Genomic DNA, 18,829 nt, shown 5'->3' on the forward strand with positions numbered 1-18,829 from the left:
CATAAGCAACGCATCGATGATCTTGTATTTTTTTTTAATTTGACTTAAAAAATATTCGTGGTTACGCTTCGCGGTGCACGCACTTGGTAAATGCACAGTTTTACGCGAATGAATATGATTTATTTATGATAATATTCCCAACGAAATTTGCAATGACTTGTGGGACATCGCGTGGGCTATATAAGCGTCTGCAGTGCGCCTGCCCACCCCTAGTTCCTCTGGTTGGTCGCGAGTGCTCGGGTGTGGGCAGAGGGAGGGAGGGAGGAGGAGGAGGAACGATCCTTCTCTGTTGTGTTTCATTCATTCATTCATCCATCCCATCCTCACTCATTTTTGTCGACGCCAAATATGATCGTGCCTAAGCCCACCATGCAAGAGAAGCAGAGTGCGACCGAGAGAAGAGGCATTCGGACGCTCACGGGCGTGTATGAGAGCTACATCGATAACGTAATGCTCTATCTGAAACACAAAATAAGGAACTTGGAAAAACGAAAGGTAAATTCCATGAATTGATTCACGCCCCAACTTTTGCGCAGTGTGTGCTGTGGACTTCCGTTGGCTCGATTATTGTTTAGCCACGCAAGCACGCGTGTGTGTGTGTGTGTTTGTGCTGATGTACTTGCTTGTATTGTATACGGTGTACGTATATTATATGATGTGTGAGATTTTTCGAGGTGGTGTGCTTTTCGGGTTTAATTGTGCGTAGCGTGGAACACACACGTGTGTGTGTGTGTGCGGCGTGATGGAAAGGGGGTGGCTCCGATTGTGCATTGTCTGAGAGCTAATGTTGCCTCGTCCATTGCTTTGTCATTCGTCGTGCACTGTAGCAGCAAGACTGTAGCAGCAAGACTGTAGAACGGGGAGGTCCTGAATACAAAATACGCTTTGGGATGGAATCGATTTTTTTTGTCGTTTGCTGTTTAAAGCCGTGGCTTTTATTTTCATGCATTGGTTAGGTTTGTGATTTTTTTTTTGTTTTTGTTTTAAACATTCAATTGCTGGAAATATTGGACTGCGTGTGCTTGTCACCACCGCATGCGATTTCATTCCCCCCCCCCCCATATGCAGTCATCACTTTTTTACGGATTCGTTTAATTTGGGCGAGTAACCTCAACTTGCTGTGTACGATGGGGGTGTTTTTTTTATTTTCAACGCCGAATAACTCTCGTGGCTTCTCTTTCTCTCTCGAGGGCTCACTCGAGTTGGGGGGGGGGGGCTTTTTGTCCGCCAGCAGTGGCGAGAGCAAGCAATTGCAGGGGCCGCGCCTTTGTACGTTACAGCACTGCATCTGTGTGGGTGGGTGGGTGGGAGCAGAGATTGCGGTGTTTGACGCGCGGCTGCGGTGTGGACCGCGGTTCTCCAACCCCCTCCCTCCTCCCCGGCCACGGCTAACATCGGGTGGCGAGTGGATATACTCAACGCGCACGAACCAGTGCGGTGAAGTATGGTCAAATAAGTACCACGGGCGTGGACGAGGGCGAAGGACTCTTCGTCCAGCTGTGAATTATTCATCTTAAGGGACTAACCACGCAGGTATATTCGAGCGTGGGGCAGTGGGGATTCGTTGTAAAAACTAAATCTCTATGTTTTGGAATGTAGCGTTTGGCCCGTGTTAAATGCTCCGTTGCTGCAGTTTTCGTCCACAGGGTGGTCCAGATATCTTGTGACCCACACATCCGCCCCAATTAATCGACCCCTAACATTTTTGCATGTGAATTTCTGTATTTAATAAATTTTGCTTTAAAAAAAATTCGGTTTTAGAGAATAAAAAATGCGGTGGGGGGGGGGTGCACAAGACATCTGGGACCACCTTGTGTATGACCACATGTAACCCCCCCCCCTCCCTGTTTGACGCATGCGTGCAGGGGAAACTCGACGGGTACCGGGAGAGATTGGACAGCGACGAGAAGCTTAACCTTGACCAGCAGGTGAGCGAGTGGGTGGCAAGGGCACAAGCGCTAGGGACGGGGGGGGGGGCACCCAGTCCGAGGGGTGCGGTTGGGGGATGAGCCCCCCCCCCCCAACTGAAGGCTCAGACCCCCTCAGCACCCACCCCTCTGCCACTGCCTCTGTCGAGTAAAAAAGAAAACATTTGTTTTGGAGGGGGCTGTACGAATGAATGTGATGGGTGTCGCGTGTTGATTGGGGGAGATGCCAACGACCTCGGCTGGTACACAGGAGGTCATGGGGTTTGACCCCAACCCTGACGTCGCCTGCTTCGTATTTGGAGTCTGCGTGTCTCTCTCTCTCTCACCGTGGTCGCGTGGAATTTTTTTTCCAGGTCATGCGGCTTTTCTCCCCCCCCACTCCACATGTAGAATTGTCGTGTCTTTAGAGTATTTGGCTGCTTGAAATGTCCACATGATGTTGATAGCCATAAAAACAAAGTTTTTCACTATAAATCTTTTATATGCGTGGCGGCTAGAGTCCTCTCGTCCTCTGGCTTGAGATGGCTGCCACCTTATGGGTCAGATGATTGTCTGCCAGCATTAAGCAATTGGTAATTAAATATTACATATTTTTTCCCTAAACAGTGTAAAATTTTGAAAAATAAATTGTCACGCACAACGAGTCTGTGTGGAAAATGTCAGCTCGATTGAATCACGGGAAGTGGGTTAAAAAACGACCGAAAGATTTGCACGGTCGTAAGCAAGCAAGCAAGCACGCAAGCAAGCGAACTTGATATAAAGGATTTTTAAAAATGCAAGTTTGGTTTAGCATCATTGAGCACAATTAGACGGTGGGCGTTACAGCGGGTGGAGAGAACTCCAGCAGAACGCAGGCGACGCGTGGTTGAGGCAAAGCATGCCGTTACACATCCTGTGGGGTAGCCTTTGTTTAAAGTTCGTTTTAGCACTGATATTCGCGCCTCCCCACCACCAACCACCCCCTTGAAATAAGTAATATTTAAGAATACTTTTTTTAAAAAACACGCTTTAATGAAATGTACCGTACTGGTAATGGAAGAACTCCACGACTCGAGGAAGTGGCCCCAAAGCTTGCCACAACGTGAGGGACTGGTGATTTACAGCCAACGTGAGTTGAGCGTGGACAATTGGAGCCAAGGCGAAACATAACATATAAAAAAGATGGTTTAAAAAATATTGTTTTTATTTTTATGATAGAATATAGTATTGTCATCAGTATGACAATAAGTATACCAAGTTTGCAGTCGATACCACATTGGAAAGTGGGTTAAAATTGAGTTACAAGATTTGAGGATACGACAACAACAGAGTGAGTTACTAGAAAGCGTGTAAAATGTATAACAATAAAAATAAAAGTGTTATGATAGAATATAGAATTGTTATCAGTAAGACATAACTATACGACGTTTGCAGTCGATACCACATTGGGAAGTGGGTTAAAATTGCGTTACAAGATTAGAGGATGCGACAACAACAGACATAGCGAGTTAAATAAAAGCGTGTCATCATAAAAATGGTCCTGTTTACAGGGTTGACGGTGGCGGGTCTGTTAGTCTGTCGTGGTTCAAGGTGGGGTCAGTCGGAGGGCGAACACCAGTGACTGGTTGGGCTAGTTGGTTAGGGTTGGTGGGTGGCCTTAGTATATTAGTGGCTGGTTAGAAGTAGTGAGAACGATTACTGGTGTGGGGAACTAAGACGGGGTGGCAAGATGTTTAGTCGGTGGAAGGGCTAGCTCTGGTGGCTGGTTGGTTAGTTTGTTCGGGGTAGGCTCTGTGAGAGGGCTAGTTACTTGTGGATACAGCAGGATGCCGAATTAGGTGGCGAGCGTGCCCAAACCTCCAAATTGCCGGCCCTCTTCCTCCCCATTCATGCATTATGGCATTTGAGTTTATTTTGTCCAGTTTTATGTTTTTTGTTGATTTAAAGTCTGTGGTTTTCTGATGAGGGGTGCGCACCCTCCTGTTTACAACTCCAGTTAAGGGACTTGCCTCTAAATTCCTATTGCAGTGGCGAGTCTATCCAAAGGACAAACCTCTATTTGACTTCCCAATAAAGTGGTACTGATTTTATGGACCCCTTGAGAGGTGATGGGCTGAAGCAACCCCCAAGCAATTGGCTGGAGATTTGGCGTTTGCTGCACCTTTAACACGGTAATAAAATAACCTTTGTATCCTTGAACAACACGAGTTATTAGATATTATTTCTAAGGGTGTGTGAATCAATTTGCTTTATCTCACCGCAAAGTGCACTTAGCCTGGAACAAGAGCTGTGTGACATCACGGTCACTTGGCAATTGTTGTGCGGATACAAATTCGTTTTCGCAATGTGTTCTTGTAGTCGGAGTTTATCAAATACATTCCAGATTAAATTTCTTGGATTGTGAAGGCGTAATTTTTTCCACGTGATTTTGTTCCCCTAATATTGGGTTGTGTGTTGTCTAAGGTGTGAGAGGCTGTGTATAATTGCTGTAATGTTGTCAGTCATGAAGGGTAAAATATTTTCAGACCAAAATTGTTGTTGGCCTCACAGGAAGCTGTAAATAGTTACCAGGAAGTTATTGGCAATTTGGAATTTGCGCAGGATATACAAAAGACCTTCACGGCTCTGAACCAAGAGGTGAGTATCAAAATCTAAGGTACGTTTTAGTGTTTTTCCTACGTGATGAAGGGAAGAGTGTGGATGATGCAGTGATTACGCTTGTAAGCAAATTATGGTCAGTTTTACATTTGCTATTGGTGTGTAGGTATGTTGAACTTCTTTCGCACCGTACATAGCCAACCGTGCTAATATTTTTAAATCTAGATTTAAGTGCATAGCTCCAGTGGTTTCCTAATATCGTAAGGAAAAGCGTTCCAGACGGCCGCAGAAGCGCATCTGAAAGCACATGTTGCAATTGCCATCTTTGTTCGCTGGCTAGCCAAAAGCCGCTGCAAGGATGACCGGAGTTCGTGTGATGATGGTTTATGCTCCTTGGCGAGATCGGCGAGGTTTTGTGGTTCAGTTGTGGCAAGCACTTTTGTGCGCAACGAGTGTGACCGTTTAATGTTTTCGCTCAGCAACTGGAAGCCATTATTTAACCTTTAATGTAGTTATTATATCAGAAACCCATGTAAACATTCCCCTTCCCTCTGCACAGCGCACACTTTCACGTGAAGTGGCTCTCATTAGGGAGGAATAGAACCACAGTTGTGTTAAAATCGACACTGTTCTTTTTTGTAGTGTGACCTTCCTGAACGTTCTACAGTGTGAAGGTAATTAAATGACTCCGTCTAGCGTATTCCATAGCATGCAATTAATTTTTGATCGCATACCTTACCAGTATTATTGCCCTCCCGTTGGCTATGGTAAAGTGCAACTATGTTTGAATTTTTCGAGGACCGAGACGTGTCTGATGGCATAGGGATTGTCCGTTTGAATTAAGTTAATCTCAATCTAGATTTGAAGCTTTCGTGACTGCAGGAATCCATACTCTATGGTTCTTTCGGTAAAGTCACGTAGGTAGAAGAATAATAGATCACGATGTTTCGATCGCAACACAAGCAATCGTTATTAGGTGGGACAACCACAGCAATAAAAAACTGCTTCTTGCTGTGGTTGTCCCACCTGATGACGATTGCTTGTGTTGCGATCGAAACGTCGTGATCTATTATTCTTCTACCTACGTGACTTTACCGAAAGAACCAAAGAGTAAGTTAATCTCGTTCATGAATTCTCCAATTGGGCTTTTCCATGCCCATTTCCTGTGTTTGTTTTTTACAAAATAAAGTATAAATAATTTTTCCTCCGCTAATTTCTGTAGTACTGTAGTTGCGATCATTGTGGTAAGCCGTCATTAAAGTGTTGCCGCTGTGGTGGTTGGTTGTGATCCTGGTGGTGGTTGTTGCCGTGGTGGTCAATTTCAAAAATCGTGACGTTCGCTCTATTACCTAAAATAAGACTAAAACGACAATTTTACCGTAATTTAAAAAAACACATTCGCGACGACGAATGGAACGACTGCGCTGAGATCGCTCGCGAAGAAAGCAACGAGAGAGACACGAATCACATTGTCACGACAAACCCCCCCTTCCGCCGCACCCCCCTTCACACCGCGCCCTCCGTCGGGTGCGTCGGCTCCTGCCCGTTCAGTTTCAGAAATCGCAGCGCAAGGCCGCCCACTGCAAGCTGCTGCTGCAGGAGGAGAGCGAGAAGGGGCGGCTGCGCAGCGTCGTGGAGCTGCAGTACGTGCTCGAGCACCTGGGCAACAAGAACGTGCGGCGAGACTTCACGCGGGGCCTGCACGGCGCCGTGATGCTCGCGCCCGTCGAGCTAAAGGCCCTCGACGACATGTACTCCCTGATCCACCCCAACCGCGAGAAGGACATTAGGTACCCGCGCTCGTGTGTGTGTGGTGTGTCCAGCGGTAGTGTGTGGGGAGCTCTACGAACCTGGGGATGCGAGTTCAAGGGATGGTAGAATAGCAGTGGATTAATTCGTAATTTTTGCTAAGCTATGAATCTTATTCATTTTTTTTCCCTCTCCCAGTACTCCAGTTTCGTCCCACATGGAATTGGAGCCTATTGTAAACAGAATAATTTGTTGCACAAAGCATCACTATATTAGACTGTGTATTTGTGACAACCTCTATTAAGAATACGCCTGTCAAATATAATAAAATGTAAAAGCTTGGTAGAGAATGGCAGGTGGGTCAATACCTAATGCCATTCTCGCAGTTGGGATGGACCAGACAGCAGTGGTAGTTACTCGCTCACTGAGGGACTAAGCAGAAATCGATTTTTTGGGGGGCTGCTCTTTGTAAAATCCTTGCGAGATGACGGTATAGATGTGATGAGCGGAGATAATTGTGAAGCAGACACGTGAGAGAACGAATATTAATTTGATTTTTTTTATCTTAATGAGCATGATGAAAGGAAGAGAACGGGCCTTATTGTTTCTGGCAATGACACAGGAGGTGTTCAGATGGCCAAACACCAAAGAGACGCCTATTGCAAGGAAACGAGACTGCATTAGACACACGTACTTGTGGCAAAACATGCAAACAAACACGCTCTGATAATTATATATGCATTGTCTTGGAAACCGATTGGCCTACAACAGTGACCGCGCCCCACCACTGCATATATATTTTTTCGTATACCGGTACAATTCTTAAATGTTATTTCAATTTCTTGTTTAACCGCCTTTAACCAATGTCTTAAAATCACGGTGTGTGCTATTGATAACGGTTTATATTGCAATGTCATGTTACATGTGGGCAGTTTTGACACGCAGATGAAAAACGCATCTATCCACTTGTGGGAGTTCCTGGAAGGAAAAGAGAGTGCTTCAGACGATACTCGTAAGTAGTTACGAAAATCCGACTAAACATGCAAAAAATACTTTAAAGAGCTTTTATACATATATACACAAAGAAGGAATTGTTCGTTTGTACTACACAAAATAACATTTGAATTAGAAAGTTGTATGCTTACATCGCCATTATTTTAATCCCGAACCGGCCACCTGGACAGCTAGTCCCCCAGTGTGCATGTGGCAGTTTAAGCGATCGGCACATTTCTGAAATCCTTCCACTTCTCTCAACCGACCGGGATAAATTATAATGGGGTGCACCACCACGGTGCGTAGATCGGCAGGTTGCATCTGTTGGGGTGAAGTGTGAGTAATCCCCTCTTCTGGCCAGCATGGCAGAGTAGGCCAAAATACACTTTTTAGGCGGGGCTGTCTAGAGCCCCCTTGTTCTGAGTGAGCAAGTCATTGAAGGTGAGCACCTTTATCTCTTATTAAATGTATTTTGATTTCTTTATCTTATCCCAGACCATGTGCAAGCGGTTGTGAGCAAAGTGATCAAGTGCGGATACTTTGACAAAATTCCGGAGTACATACCCGAAAGTTCGGAGGAAGAGAGTGAAACTCCAGTCAAGAATAACGACAAGGTGAACAAGAGTATCCATCCGCTCACTCCACCTCCAACACCTGTGGCCAAAAGCATAGGTGAGAAATATCTTGATACGGAGTGCAATTCAGATCGTTTTTAACCCTCGCATGCAACATGTGCACTTTGGACTGCTGTGGTTTGTTTGTGTTTTAGCAACGGTGCACACGCCTTAACTTTTGCTGCAGTCTTTGACACGGGGATGTTATCTATTCGGTGTAGCAACCTCGCTTTGGAAAATATTACTAAGGCAAAAAAACCATTGGGTAAATCAGAACTTGGCTTTGTGTTAGAAAGCCGCAGCTGGTGGAAATGTGTCGTCCACTAATGTCATACTTTTTGTGAGTAATATGAAAGTACGTTTCGACAGATTTGGAGTGTTTGCTTGGGTTGAATCGCATTGTGCCGACAACAACAAAAGCAACCACGTTTGGTTTTGCTTTGGATAATTGATGCACGAAAGCGGTGAAGTGCAGTCGTGTTCAAAAGTATTTTTTAATGTATATAAAATATTTTTTTTTATTCCACATACTCCCTCGCATCATACTTTGCAACATCCTCACGTTCAGGACTAAATTGCCAGGTGCATCGACGGTATTCGGGCACACCGGACTCATCAGAGCAGGCGGAGGTCGTGGGGGAAGGCTGTCGAGTTTAAGATCTAATGAGGCGTTCTGTCATAGGCCAGACCCACAGTGCACCTTGTGCGAAAACGAGGCGAATATTGTTGTAGCCATTAGTATTGAGCACTTAAAAAAAAAAATCTGTACATGATATATACAACTTCCCTCCCCCCCCCCAAATGAGTGGTCCTACATTTGTGGCTTCAATTAATCGGGGCATACCGATAATACAGTGCGTTCGTGAACTGCAAAGTGGATCGATAACCTAAATGTAACCAAGTGTAAAGTCACTGTACACACTAGGAATGGCGTAGTGAGGGGAAAAAAGGGAATATGCATGTGTATATTATTGTTCTCTTATATGGGAAAAGGTCGACTATAGCACAACTACACGTGTACGAATTGATTGTTCGATTCGTGCGTTTCGTATCACTGGTTCACGTGACCTTTGTGGCCACTAGAGGCCGCCATGTTTACCTCGTTGAAACCCAAAAAAAGGATGAATTCTCAAATGGAATCCTTGAAATGTAATTCCATCACAAGGGCGATTCTAAAGTTTGTTACCCTGCATCCCTCGAACGGCACGCAATCTGCGGTGAATGTTAGCACAAAGCTTCATCACGAAGTCATCGTGGCCAGAGCGATTTGATGCCACCACCAAAAACCTCGCCATCACTTTGCCCACCCTCTGCCAGGTCCTGCAAACTGCTGCACAGTAGATGCGCGATTTCAAAGATCTGTCATGACATTCCCCCCCCCCCCCACCTTCATGATCCCCCACCATCTGACCCTTGGGGCCGCCTTCACCTTGATCGCCAGATTCGTGGAGACCAACAACGGCCGATGCCTTTTGATGGCAACGGTTAAAAGCCGAGGTGTGCGCTGTGATTCTTGACTGCTCTTCCTCTCTTTTCCACAAGGCCTTAATATTCCAACAAATGTCACCGCGTCTCCAAAAGCTTTGAAAACAAGAGAGGTAAGAGACTTATCTTCGAAGTTGTTGTAGTTTTGTGAAAGTGATTTTATTTAGTTTTTTTGCACTGGTATTAGGCACTGGCACAGATGCATTATTTTTTATTAAATTACCTGCTTGTTTTATGAAATGTGGCTCTATTTAGTTCGTGAACCGACAATATGTTTCTGAAGTTCAAGTTTCCCAGTCATCGGAGGTATTACCAAGCCTGAAGTTTGAATCTCTGGAGGTAGGCATCTTATTTTATGCACTTAATTTCTATAACAAACATATTTTAAAGTGTTTTTTTTAATAACAATCCCCTTATTGCCATTGCATTCTCTCGCCTGAATTTTTTTAGCAAAGGCTTCCCAAAAGAGAACTATCGCTCGCAAGGGTAAGAATTGTTTTTGAAATGTAAGTCCTCAAATTTCACAAAAATGAATGCTTTTAATGATGTATTTTATATATAGTAGATATCTGCACCTCCGATTTGGCAAGGATGGCTACGTACGGTGTGAAATAAGTTATACATACATGTTTTTTTAATTCGACATAGCAAAATATTAATAAACAACAACGCTGTATTTGTTCAACTCTGTATAACACAATGTCCCCCCCCCCCCTCTCTGCCCCCCCCCCCCCCCTTCAATTGGCCAGCTGGCCAAGGAATCTGGGCTGCTGCTGCCCCCCCCCTCAACCCAAGAAGATCGCAGTACCGGTGAAGAAGTTGGAGATCCAAATGTCGGCACCGGTGTTGGAGATCCCGGTGTTCAACGGACCCCTGGAGTTGCCGGATGTGACCCTTGACCCGAAAACGAAACGGCAGCAGCTGCTGGACCTCATAGCCCAGATGCAGGGAACTTTTAGCTTCATCCAGGTGACTGTCTCTCCTATCTCGCCCCCCATTTGTTAAACTTGAGTTGTGAACTCGATGCGGTTATATATATATTTATCAAGCTTTTCAACTTTTATTTTCATCTTTACCCATGTATCGATAGTTACATTTGAATGTGTACCATTGTATTGAGGGACTGTGTGTTGTTGGTGTGATCTGGGACTCTTCTTGTTATTTTGCTGCCTTGCCAAGCTTCGGAATTGGTCTACTTATGCAATTTGAATGTAATATACTTTACCCATTTTGTGTATTTATTTTTAGTGATTTATTTCCCTTCCTATACTTTGCACTCCTGTCGTTTTTTTGTATTGTTTGTTGTAGCTTTCTGACCCGCCCATACTGGGCATCTGTGAAAATAGCTCATTAGATAAAGAAATATTCTGATTTTGACCTTTGGTGGAAACCTCCTTGGGTTATCTCTGTCCATCTATGCCTGTCTGTCTGTAGGTAATGTCACAATAACTGCTTGTAAAGATTATCCGATTATAAATTAAAATGTTGCGTGAAGTCTTGTTGCTAATGAGGGATTCTCTTCAGAAAAAAAAACTGGACAAATTGATGAAAGAGTCTCTGAAATCTTGGCAGTTTAAAAAAAAAAAACCTAAATGGATGAAGCCCATTTTGACCAAGGCGCTGACATGGCATGTCAAGCACGCCCCTCCTGATGATGTCAATCACGTGTGACGTCTTCTCGTGCAGCTCGCAAGATAAAAATGACTATCGCTAATGAATCACTTTGGACAACCAACTCGGGTTCGAAGTGCTACAAAATATATGCGTATGCATGATTGTTATGCCTCGTTATAATCGGGCAAATATTGAGCATTCGAATAAATAGTTGATGAGTAAGTAGGCTATTTTTAACGTTTTATTGACCGATGAACTTTGTAAATGTTAAGAACTTGAATTTATATTCCTGTCCCAGGAGTCCATGATAGAACCTGAAAGCGATCAAGAGAAAGGTGTAGAAACGTCTCCCGTTTTGAGTCATCAGTGCATGGCAGCGCAGGGAATTGCTTTGCCAAGCGTAACGGCAACCGCAGGTAAACCAGGCTCGCCTTCCCCATTGCGATTACCACTATATATGTTGAGCTTCTTTTGTGCCGTACGTAGCCAATCGTGACAATCGGAGGGGCGTGGGAAAGGACAAACTGAACACAAAAAGCAGTTTTAAATGAGTTTTCAAATGGCAATATTATAGTAATACTGTCGTAATAAAAGCAATGTTTTTTAAAATAAAATAAAGCTTCGCATGCTCATTAACATAGGGGCAGCTGAAGAAAAGCCAGCCAGCCTTGACGTCATGCAACCCATTTCACACGAAAAGGTACGGAACGTGATTTTATGGCTTTGCACGCGACTTCTATCTGCCTACACTTTTATTCAAAAGCAGCGCACACTGGTTGGAATGCGGCGATGATTTAGAATTTCATGGTGTCAACTTTGTCGTTTCTTAAAGGCCGTGTGTTTTTTTCCCCCCTTTGCTTCGATGTTGTATGCATCTCAGGAGATGTACTTGCCCTTCACCTTGTCAAACCATTCCTCGTCCAACTCATCCAGTCCAACCATGGGAATGGAGAACCATGGTTCTCCTCTTCCTGTGACTCAAAACTATGATTCCGAAAATGTGAGTAAACTGTCACAGTAATGCAGTAAATCCATCAGTTTGTTTAAATTTTAAAGAGGCAGTTTAATATTGTTAATGCTTCTTTTTGCATTTGTATAGTTTCTTCATGATCGTAATGACAGTTAATGACTTTAACATTCAAAATCTTTTTTAAAGCATATATTGTCATTGGGTACATTCTGAAATGCAAATGTTTGATTCCTTTGCCAGATATTTCACTCAACGCCAAACCCATCGCGGCCAGCTTCGCCCAACTCCAACGTGGACTTGACCGAGGTTTGAAATTAATTTCACAAAATCCAAAGGATGCTGACGAGTCTTTTTTTAACACTATTTTTATTGTTATATCTTAAATTTGACCGCATATCAAGGTGCTTTTTGGAAACTGAAAAATATTTATTTGGAGTGAGGTGGTCCATTATGAGGAGGGGGGGGGGGGGGGTATTGAGCCTGTGATTGAATAATGGCAGGGAGTCGACAGCGCTGAGGGCTGGGGAAAGGAAGTTCCATCCTCGGGGCGTGGCAGCAGAAGAGATGAAGTGACCTCTCGTTGAGAAATGGTAAACGGAGGGCTTTAGCGGAAGTCGTTGATTGCTAGTGGACAATGCATTGTGGGAGTCGTGAGATGGGTGGAGTAGAGACGTAGGAGAGTGCGTATTGAGCAGTAGTGAGATGTATGTATGCATCTTGAACTTCCTTCACACCGCACATAGCCAACCGTGCTCATCAGAGGTACGGCTTAAACTCAATTTGTCAATTGTTTAGAAAATAAGCTATCAGCCCAGTCACCAATATAACTGTGCAAAACACATTCCTATTAATGTCCTCTTTTCAATCCATTTCAACATATTCCAGCTGAGAGGAAGTAGAGGTTAGGAGAGTGCGTGGAGGGGAGTAGTAGTGAGATGAGAGCGAGGAGCGAGGTAGGGGAGTGCGTGGAGGAGAGGGAGATGGAGGCAGGTCCGTAATCTGCTCGCTCTCGTCCCCCTTCCGCCAGGTGTGCGTTGCCCCCGTTGAGGAGCGGGAGCGCGAGTCCCCTGCCAGCGCGTCCTCCCGGCACTCGAGCCCCAAGTCGCAGGGCTACCCGTCGCCCGCCCCGAGCCCGCTACCCAAGGCCGTGGGCAGCTCCGTGCGGATCTCCACCGACATGAGCGCCAACGCCGTGCCCTTCACGAGCATGCACTCCGTAAGACGCGGGAATTCAGTCCTCGCAACACGTCCGGTTATCCGTATTACAGTACTGTGCCGTCTCTGCGTGTTATATGCAGACGTTGTTTTGAGTGACCTTAACATCTGTTAATTTAAAACAGAATATATAAAATTGCACAAATTCCTAACGTGCACACTTTGAGATATATTCAGAGGCATGGGAAATCATAGACGAGCCGGAAGGCAGCCAGAAACTGTAAATAATTGTCCAAGCTCTGTGGCCCTATATATATATGGCATATTTGGCCAACTCCATGCGTGCTTGTACATAAGACGTACTACTTCATGCTTCAGAAATACTTACAGGTCTGCGTGCGCTGGTAGCCCCACTCGTGGCCAACTTTCAACTGTCTGTCTGGAGCCCCTTGTTGGGGTGTCTTCAATAGATGATGTTTCAAAATCCTAAAATAAACACGTGCAAATTGGAGTTGGGGTATGTGGGGGTGGCAAGAACCATTACATATGTAGCTGCTTACCAGTGGTGTGGTATGTGTCTTGCTGTCAATAGATGTCCCCGTCTATTAAAAGTTCCTTTTGATGTCGATCCATTCTCCTGTGGTTCACCATGGTTAGATGCTAACTGCCTCACCTGGTATACAGGAGGCCGTGGGTTCGTATCCGGACCCTGACGCCCGTATATTTCGAGTTTGCATGTTCTCCCCGTGGCCGTGTGAATTTTTCTCCAGTTTTTCCCTCCACATTTAGAAATATGCGTTTTAGAGTAATTGGCTGTTATAAATTTCCACACGATATAATAGGAATGTGTTTGCACAGGTTGCTGCTGAAAAAATAGCTCTATAGCGTTCGGTGCATCTCATCTGGTAAAATAAAAAAATGGTTTCGTTTATTTTTTGTGTGGGCATTGCTGAGGTTTCTAAGGAATGCATCTAAAAGCCCACCCGTGGCAGTTGTACAACTCGGCCACACTCCACGGGTGCTGTGCGTTCTTTGGGCCTCCCCCGCAGGTCTTCAATATGAGCAACTCGCTGCAGTCCCAGAGTGAAATGGAGGCAGAGGATCAGACGCAGAGCCAGCCAACGTTCTCTGCGAGCTACAACCCAGGATACCTCCAGCCACAGCCGGTCACGAGCGAGCAGCTCTTGCAGCCGAGCCCCATGCAGCCAGGTGATGCCGGGCCTCCACACTTTCTGGCAGTCGAAATGTGTGTGCGTGTGGAGTGCTATATCACGTTGTATCATTTCATAAAGTTCCCGCGTGGAATGTTTGGCCAGCAGAAAAGGCACAATTGGTTTGACTCCAGTTATTTACAACTCTAAAGTCAACCGTTGGATGGAGCGATGCAATCTGCTCGTGTGCAGGTGCCGTGTGACTTGTTGCATCGCAGGATTCATGGGAGATGGTCGGTGGCTAGGAGGCCCTCGTCCAGCAGTGGAGTGACCGTGGCTGACGATGGCAAACTTTTACATTTTGAAAAGCTAGCTTTTATACGGTTTGCTTGTAAATGTGGTTGCCTACGCACGAACAGTTAGTTGGTGCTTGGTTTGTGAATCTTTTGACCTAAAGGCCACTCGTTTTTTTTCCTCTCTCATGCCTGTCTGGTGTTTGCCATTTTGTTCTGGTCGGCGGCGATGGCCCATACCAGTGGGGTCGTACGGATCCCAGGTGGAGCTCGTGCAGCCCCCCTCGCTACCGTTCCAGCAAGCGGCCGCCACGCAGACTCCCTACCCGGGCAAGACGATCGGACAATCCTACTACCCGAGCCGTGGGATGAGCCGGGGCGTGCGGGGAGGCAGAGCTCCCACGGGCGGCTATCGGGGCTCTCACACCATGTACAGAGGTAGCGACGGAGATGGTGGGGGGGGGGGGGGGCTAGGGTGGGAGCAATGCGTGTGAAATGCGGAGGCCTAAGAAGGACAAACATTGGGTAGTTCCACGATTGTTAAATGGGAATTTTTAGACGCTGCAAAGATGTGGGTAATCCTTTAGTATTGTCATGAAGTGGCCTATTTTTAGACCATTACTTCAACAACCAGTTAAGAATTGTTTTTCCGACTTCTCTAAGGGAGAAATGCTCCTAAAATACCGTGGTGTCGGATGTACTCGGACAGACTTTTCATCTACATGGGGATGTGATTGTTCAGACTTGTATGTAAAATAAGCCATTCGTATTCGATAGACGGCTTAAATGGCACCACATGCATTATTGGGATGAGTTTAAAATTAAGACTTGGCTTAATTTATGGACCTTGCATGCCTTTTGCAAACCATGTGCAACGCTATGTAAACCTATATTCTCTGTATTCCCTGTCAAAGGACATTGTAGGAACAGTGGATTGTCAGTTGGGGTGGCCTTCATTGTATCATTCCCACCGCACCCCCCCCCCCCAGGTTGAGACAGCTGTGTGGTTCACGCAGGCAAACGACTTTGCACTTGGTAACATTGGCACCGCGCATGTGTCTGCTCACAGGAATGGAGAATTATCGCACGGTGTACCAAGCCTTGCCAAATGGCATTTACATGCAACCCACTTTTCCCGCTCGGGAATATACAGGCATGAGTTATCGGGTGAGTCGTGGTCTCTAGGTTCACCTCGGATTAATTTAAATTAAGGCAGTGCTGCGTAGTTCTTTATCCTAACTGATAGCTAGACGTGTAACCTTGACTTTTCTGCACTGAAGGACGGCTATGGCTACCAGCACGGATATCGAAGAGTGGCAAGCACGATGCACGGCGGATTACGGAGCGGTGAGGCCCAGTCATTTTAACACTTTAATTTCATCGTCGTCGTCTTATCCACTGCTGGATGAATGCCATCCCCATGTCGTCGCCATTCCTCTGCTCCAGCGCTGCTACCATCCGTTAATACACCTGGCATTCTTGCTCTTGGACACGTTCGCTCCTTTGTTTGCGATTCTGTCACCAGTCTCATCCATTGGTCGTCATGCTGTCGCTCAATGTCCTCCCAACATAATTTGCATGGCAAAATGTATTGCACGTTGCTATATTATATTTATCTCACGGTGCACGGCAATACCCCTATTCTATTGGCATGTGAGAGCCAGCGCGGGGATTCGGGATACTGTATGTGTGTTTTTTGCACTGGCTATTTGTCGTGCTGAGTTGGAACCAAAGCAGGGCCAGGGAATGGGGCCCAATGATGCGCTCCTTGATGTTGGTCCGCACACTCCTGAAGACTGAACGTGGGAATCGTGACATCACCTATATGCGCCTCGACGTCACACAATTTGACGTCTGCGGCGTGGCTAGTATGCTGCAGTGGAAAAACGTGGCCTGAAACGGTTTGGGAATGAAAGCGGCGCAGCTTGAACGTACCAGTGGAAAGCCGGGTTCAAGAGCTGTGCGAGTGCATTCTGCCGATTCGTCGTCGTGACGATATTCCCCCCACCCCCCTTGTCTCCCACGGCAAAGGCTGGAGCGACTCGTCCCAGCAGAGCAGCCCCGAGCGGGTGAGCGGCACCTTCAACAGCAACGATTCCGGCCGGGGCGACTCTCGCAGCGTCACCCCTGTGGACGTGCAGGTGGTGGGCCAGCCGGCCACCATGATGCCCGTCAACATGTACCCTCTCCCGCAGCAGACGGTGCGCGTCGCCTTCTCGGCCGCGCGCACCGTTAACTTCACGCCGGGCATTCTCGACCAGCCGATCGTCTTCGACCTCATCATCAGCAACCTGGGCGAGGCGTTCGACGTGACGACGGGCCGCTTCCTGTGCCCCTCCAACGGCACCTACGTGTTCATCTTCCACATCCTCAAGCTGGCCGTCAACGTGCCGCTCTACATTAACCTGATGCGCAACGACGAGGTGCTCGTGTCCGCCTACGCCAACGACGGCGCCCCCGACCACGAAACGGCGAGCAACCACGCCGTGCTGCAGCTGGTGACGGGCGACAACATTTGGCTGCGCGTCCACCGAGGCACGATCTACGGGAGCAGCTGGAAGTACTCGACGTTCTCTGGATACCTGCTGTATTTGGACTGATGATGGCCATGTCCCACCCTGACACCCCCCCCCACCTCATGGCAGGGCCCATGAATTCTCTCAGGCTTGTGTTCAAATCTGCATTTCTTACGAGGATCACAGATTGCGATGTATTCATTCGTACTAATTTTTTTACACTTCGTTTAAGTCCGTGTTTCTGTTCTGTTTATTCAATGTGCCGGCCCTCGGTTGTTTATATATATTTTTTAGACCGTCTTCCTTGCTTTAAAAAAAAAAGAGGGTAGTTATCTGTCCGGCGTGGTTTTTTTTTACTGTCGTATTTGAATTCGTTTCCATGATTTAATGATGGAGTTAATTTAAATAGATGTGTACAACCATTTAGATGCGAATGCATTTAATTTGCTCGACCCTCGCACGTTTAATAGTCCAAAGCAGTGTTCCAGTCTGCATACCTGTCAACCCCTTATCAGTGCCTACCTTATTACAGATTAATTCAGACCTTATTGGTCTCCCATGCCCTTATAAATGTCAACGTTCATCCTACAAAGTATCATCGCAAGGGAGAAATACAAACGGACACAAATTAGTTTTTGCCCGTATGGACCTGAACTCTATTTCCCTATGCAAGAGTATGGGTAAACCATTATGGGTTGACAGGTATGAATGTTTTTCTTGTCATGAGGTTTGCAATTAATTGTAACTCAACCGTTCCCATTTGCACTTTAACTGAATGTGTGTAACACTTTCGGAGCAACGCAATTATTAATAATGCAAATGGCAGTTTACTCGTGTGACCTTTTTTTGGAATACTGACTCAAGTGCAGCCTCATGCATTACATGGCTGCGATAAATTCAGATTGTGCTGAAATGGTCGCCTACATTCCCTACTTGCTGTGCTGTTCGCTGCAGATTTCGGCTGCCCGCTGCCGATTTGGGCTGTCATTTTTGCACTATTTTTGTTTAAATGTTTGCACTTGGAGTTTGTGCCTGAGGTTGCCAAAAACAAATTAAGTAAACTGCATAACACTTGGCGGACGGTCATGTGCTAAGCCTTGTACATTTTTGCGTTCAAATAAATACGTTCAGTAGCAATATGGGTGAAAGTGATTGTGTTGCTAAGATGGCTGCATTGAAAGGATAACTTTTTCTAACAGATGGTTAATGTTGGCAATGTAGTGTTTGTATGTTGACGTCTTTCGCACGGTACGTAGCCAGCCGTGCTAATCGGTTGGCTCTTGAATGGCTCAAACTGCATATTAACGAGAACTATTTTTTGAGATGGCAGCTATTCCTTCACAAATTAGGGTCAACATCAATGTGATTTTTACTGCTCCGATGAGCCTTTTGGGGTAGTGTTCATATCCCGTTGACAGCCCTGAGCCAGTGGTGGAATAATCCTCATTCCTCTGGAAGGGTTGATCTACCCACAGGACAACCACTGTCGACTCGTCAGATGTAACTGTCCACGGCTCCTGAACTCACGTGGGCAATGGAGGCCTGTTTCTTTGGTCATCTTGCATAGACGGTTTTTTTTAAAATGCGTGCATTCAACATTCCATTGAAATGGTGCAGTGGACTAGCTCCTACCAGCCAAATTCACCCATTAAACGACTCTTCGACACCATATATGACTTCTATTAATTGCGAATTTATGTTCGTTTTATACAGTACTAGTTGCTGTAAAGGCAGATTAGCACAGGATTGCTGGAGATTGTGCGCCGCTTTTCAAGTTGTAACAT

At 45.9% G+C, this 18,829-nt stretch overlaps 1 protein-coding gene across 1 annotated transcript; it reads left to right on the forward strand.

The window, feature by feature from the left end:
* The first annotated feature begins 212 nt into the window (after window positions 1–212).
* On the forward strand, window positions 213–18,182 carry LOC144720317 (caprin-2-like). The gene is given in 21 exon segments (XM_078596975.1): window positions 213–495; window positions 1,866–1,928; window positions 4,458–4,544; window positions 6,057–6,295; window positions 7,187–7,266; window positions 7,743–7,919; window positions 9,404–9,459; window positions 9,602–9,685; window positions 9,797–9,832; window positions 10,096–10,122; window positions 10,124–10,315; window positions 11,259–11,376; window positions 11,602–11,660; window positions 11,841–11,960; window positions 12,171–12,236; window positions 12,958–13,146; window positions 14,078–14,294; window positions 14,773–14,967; window positions 15,599–15,696; window positions 15,810–15,876; window positions 16,561–18,182. Coding segments are annotated over 21 exon segments (2,886 nt in total). The 5' UTR covers window positions 213–348; the 3' UTR covers window positions 17,130–18,182.
* The last annotated feature ends 647 nt before the right edge of the window (window positions 18,183–18,829 follow it).

The sequence above is a fragment of the Lampetra planeri genome, chromosome 8, assembly GCF_965212315.1.
Source record: "Lampetra planeri chromosome 8, kcLamPlan1.2.h2, whole genome shotgun sequence".
Classification (NCBI taxonomy): Eukaryota; Metazoa; Chordata; class Hyperoartia; order Petromyzontiformes; family Petromyzontidae; genus Lampetra; species Lampetra planeri.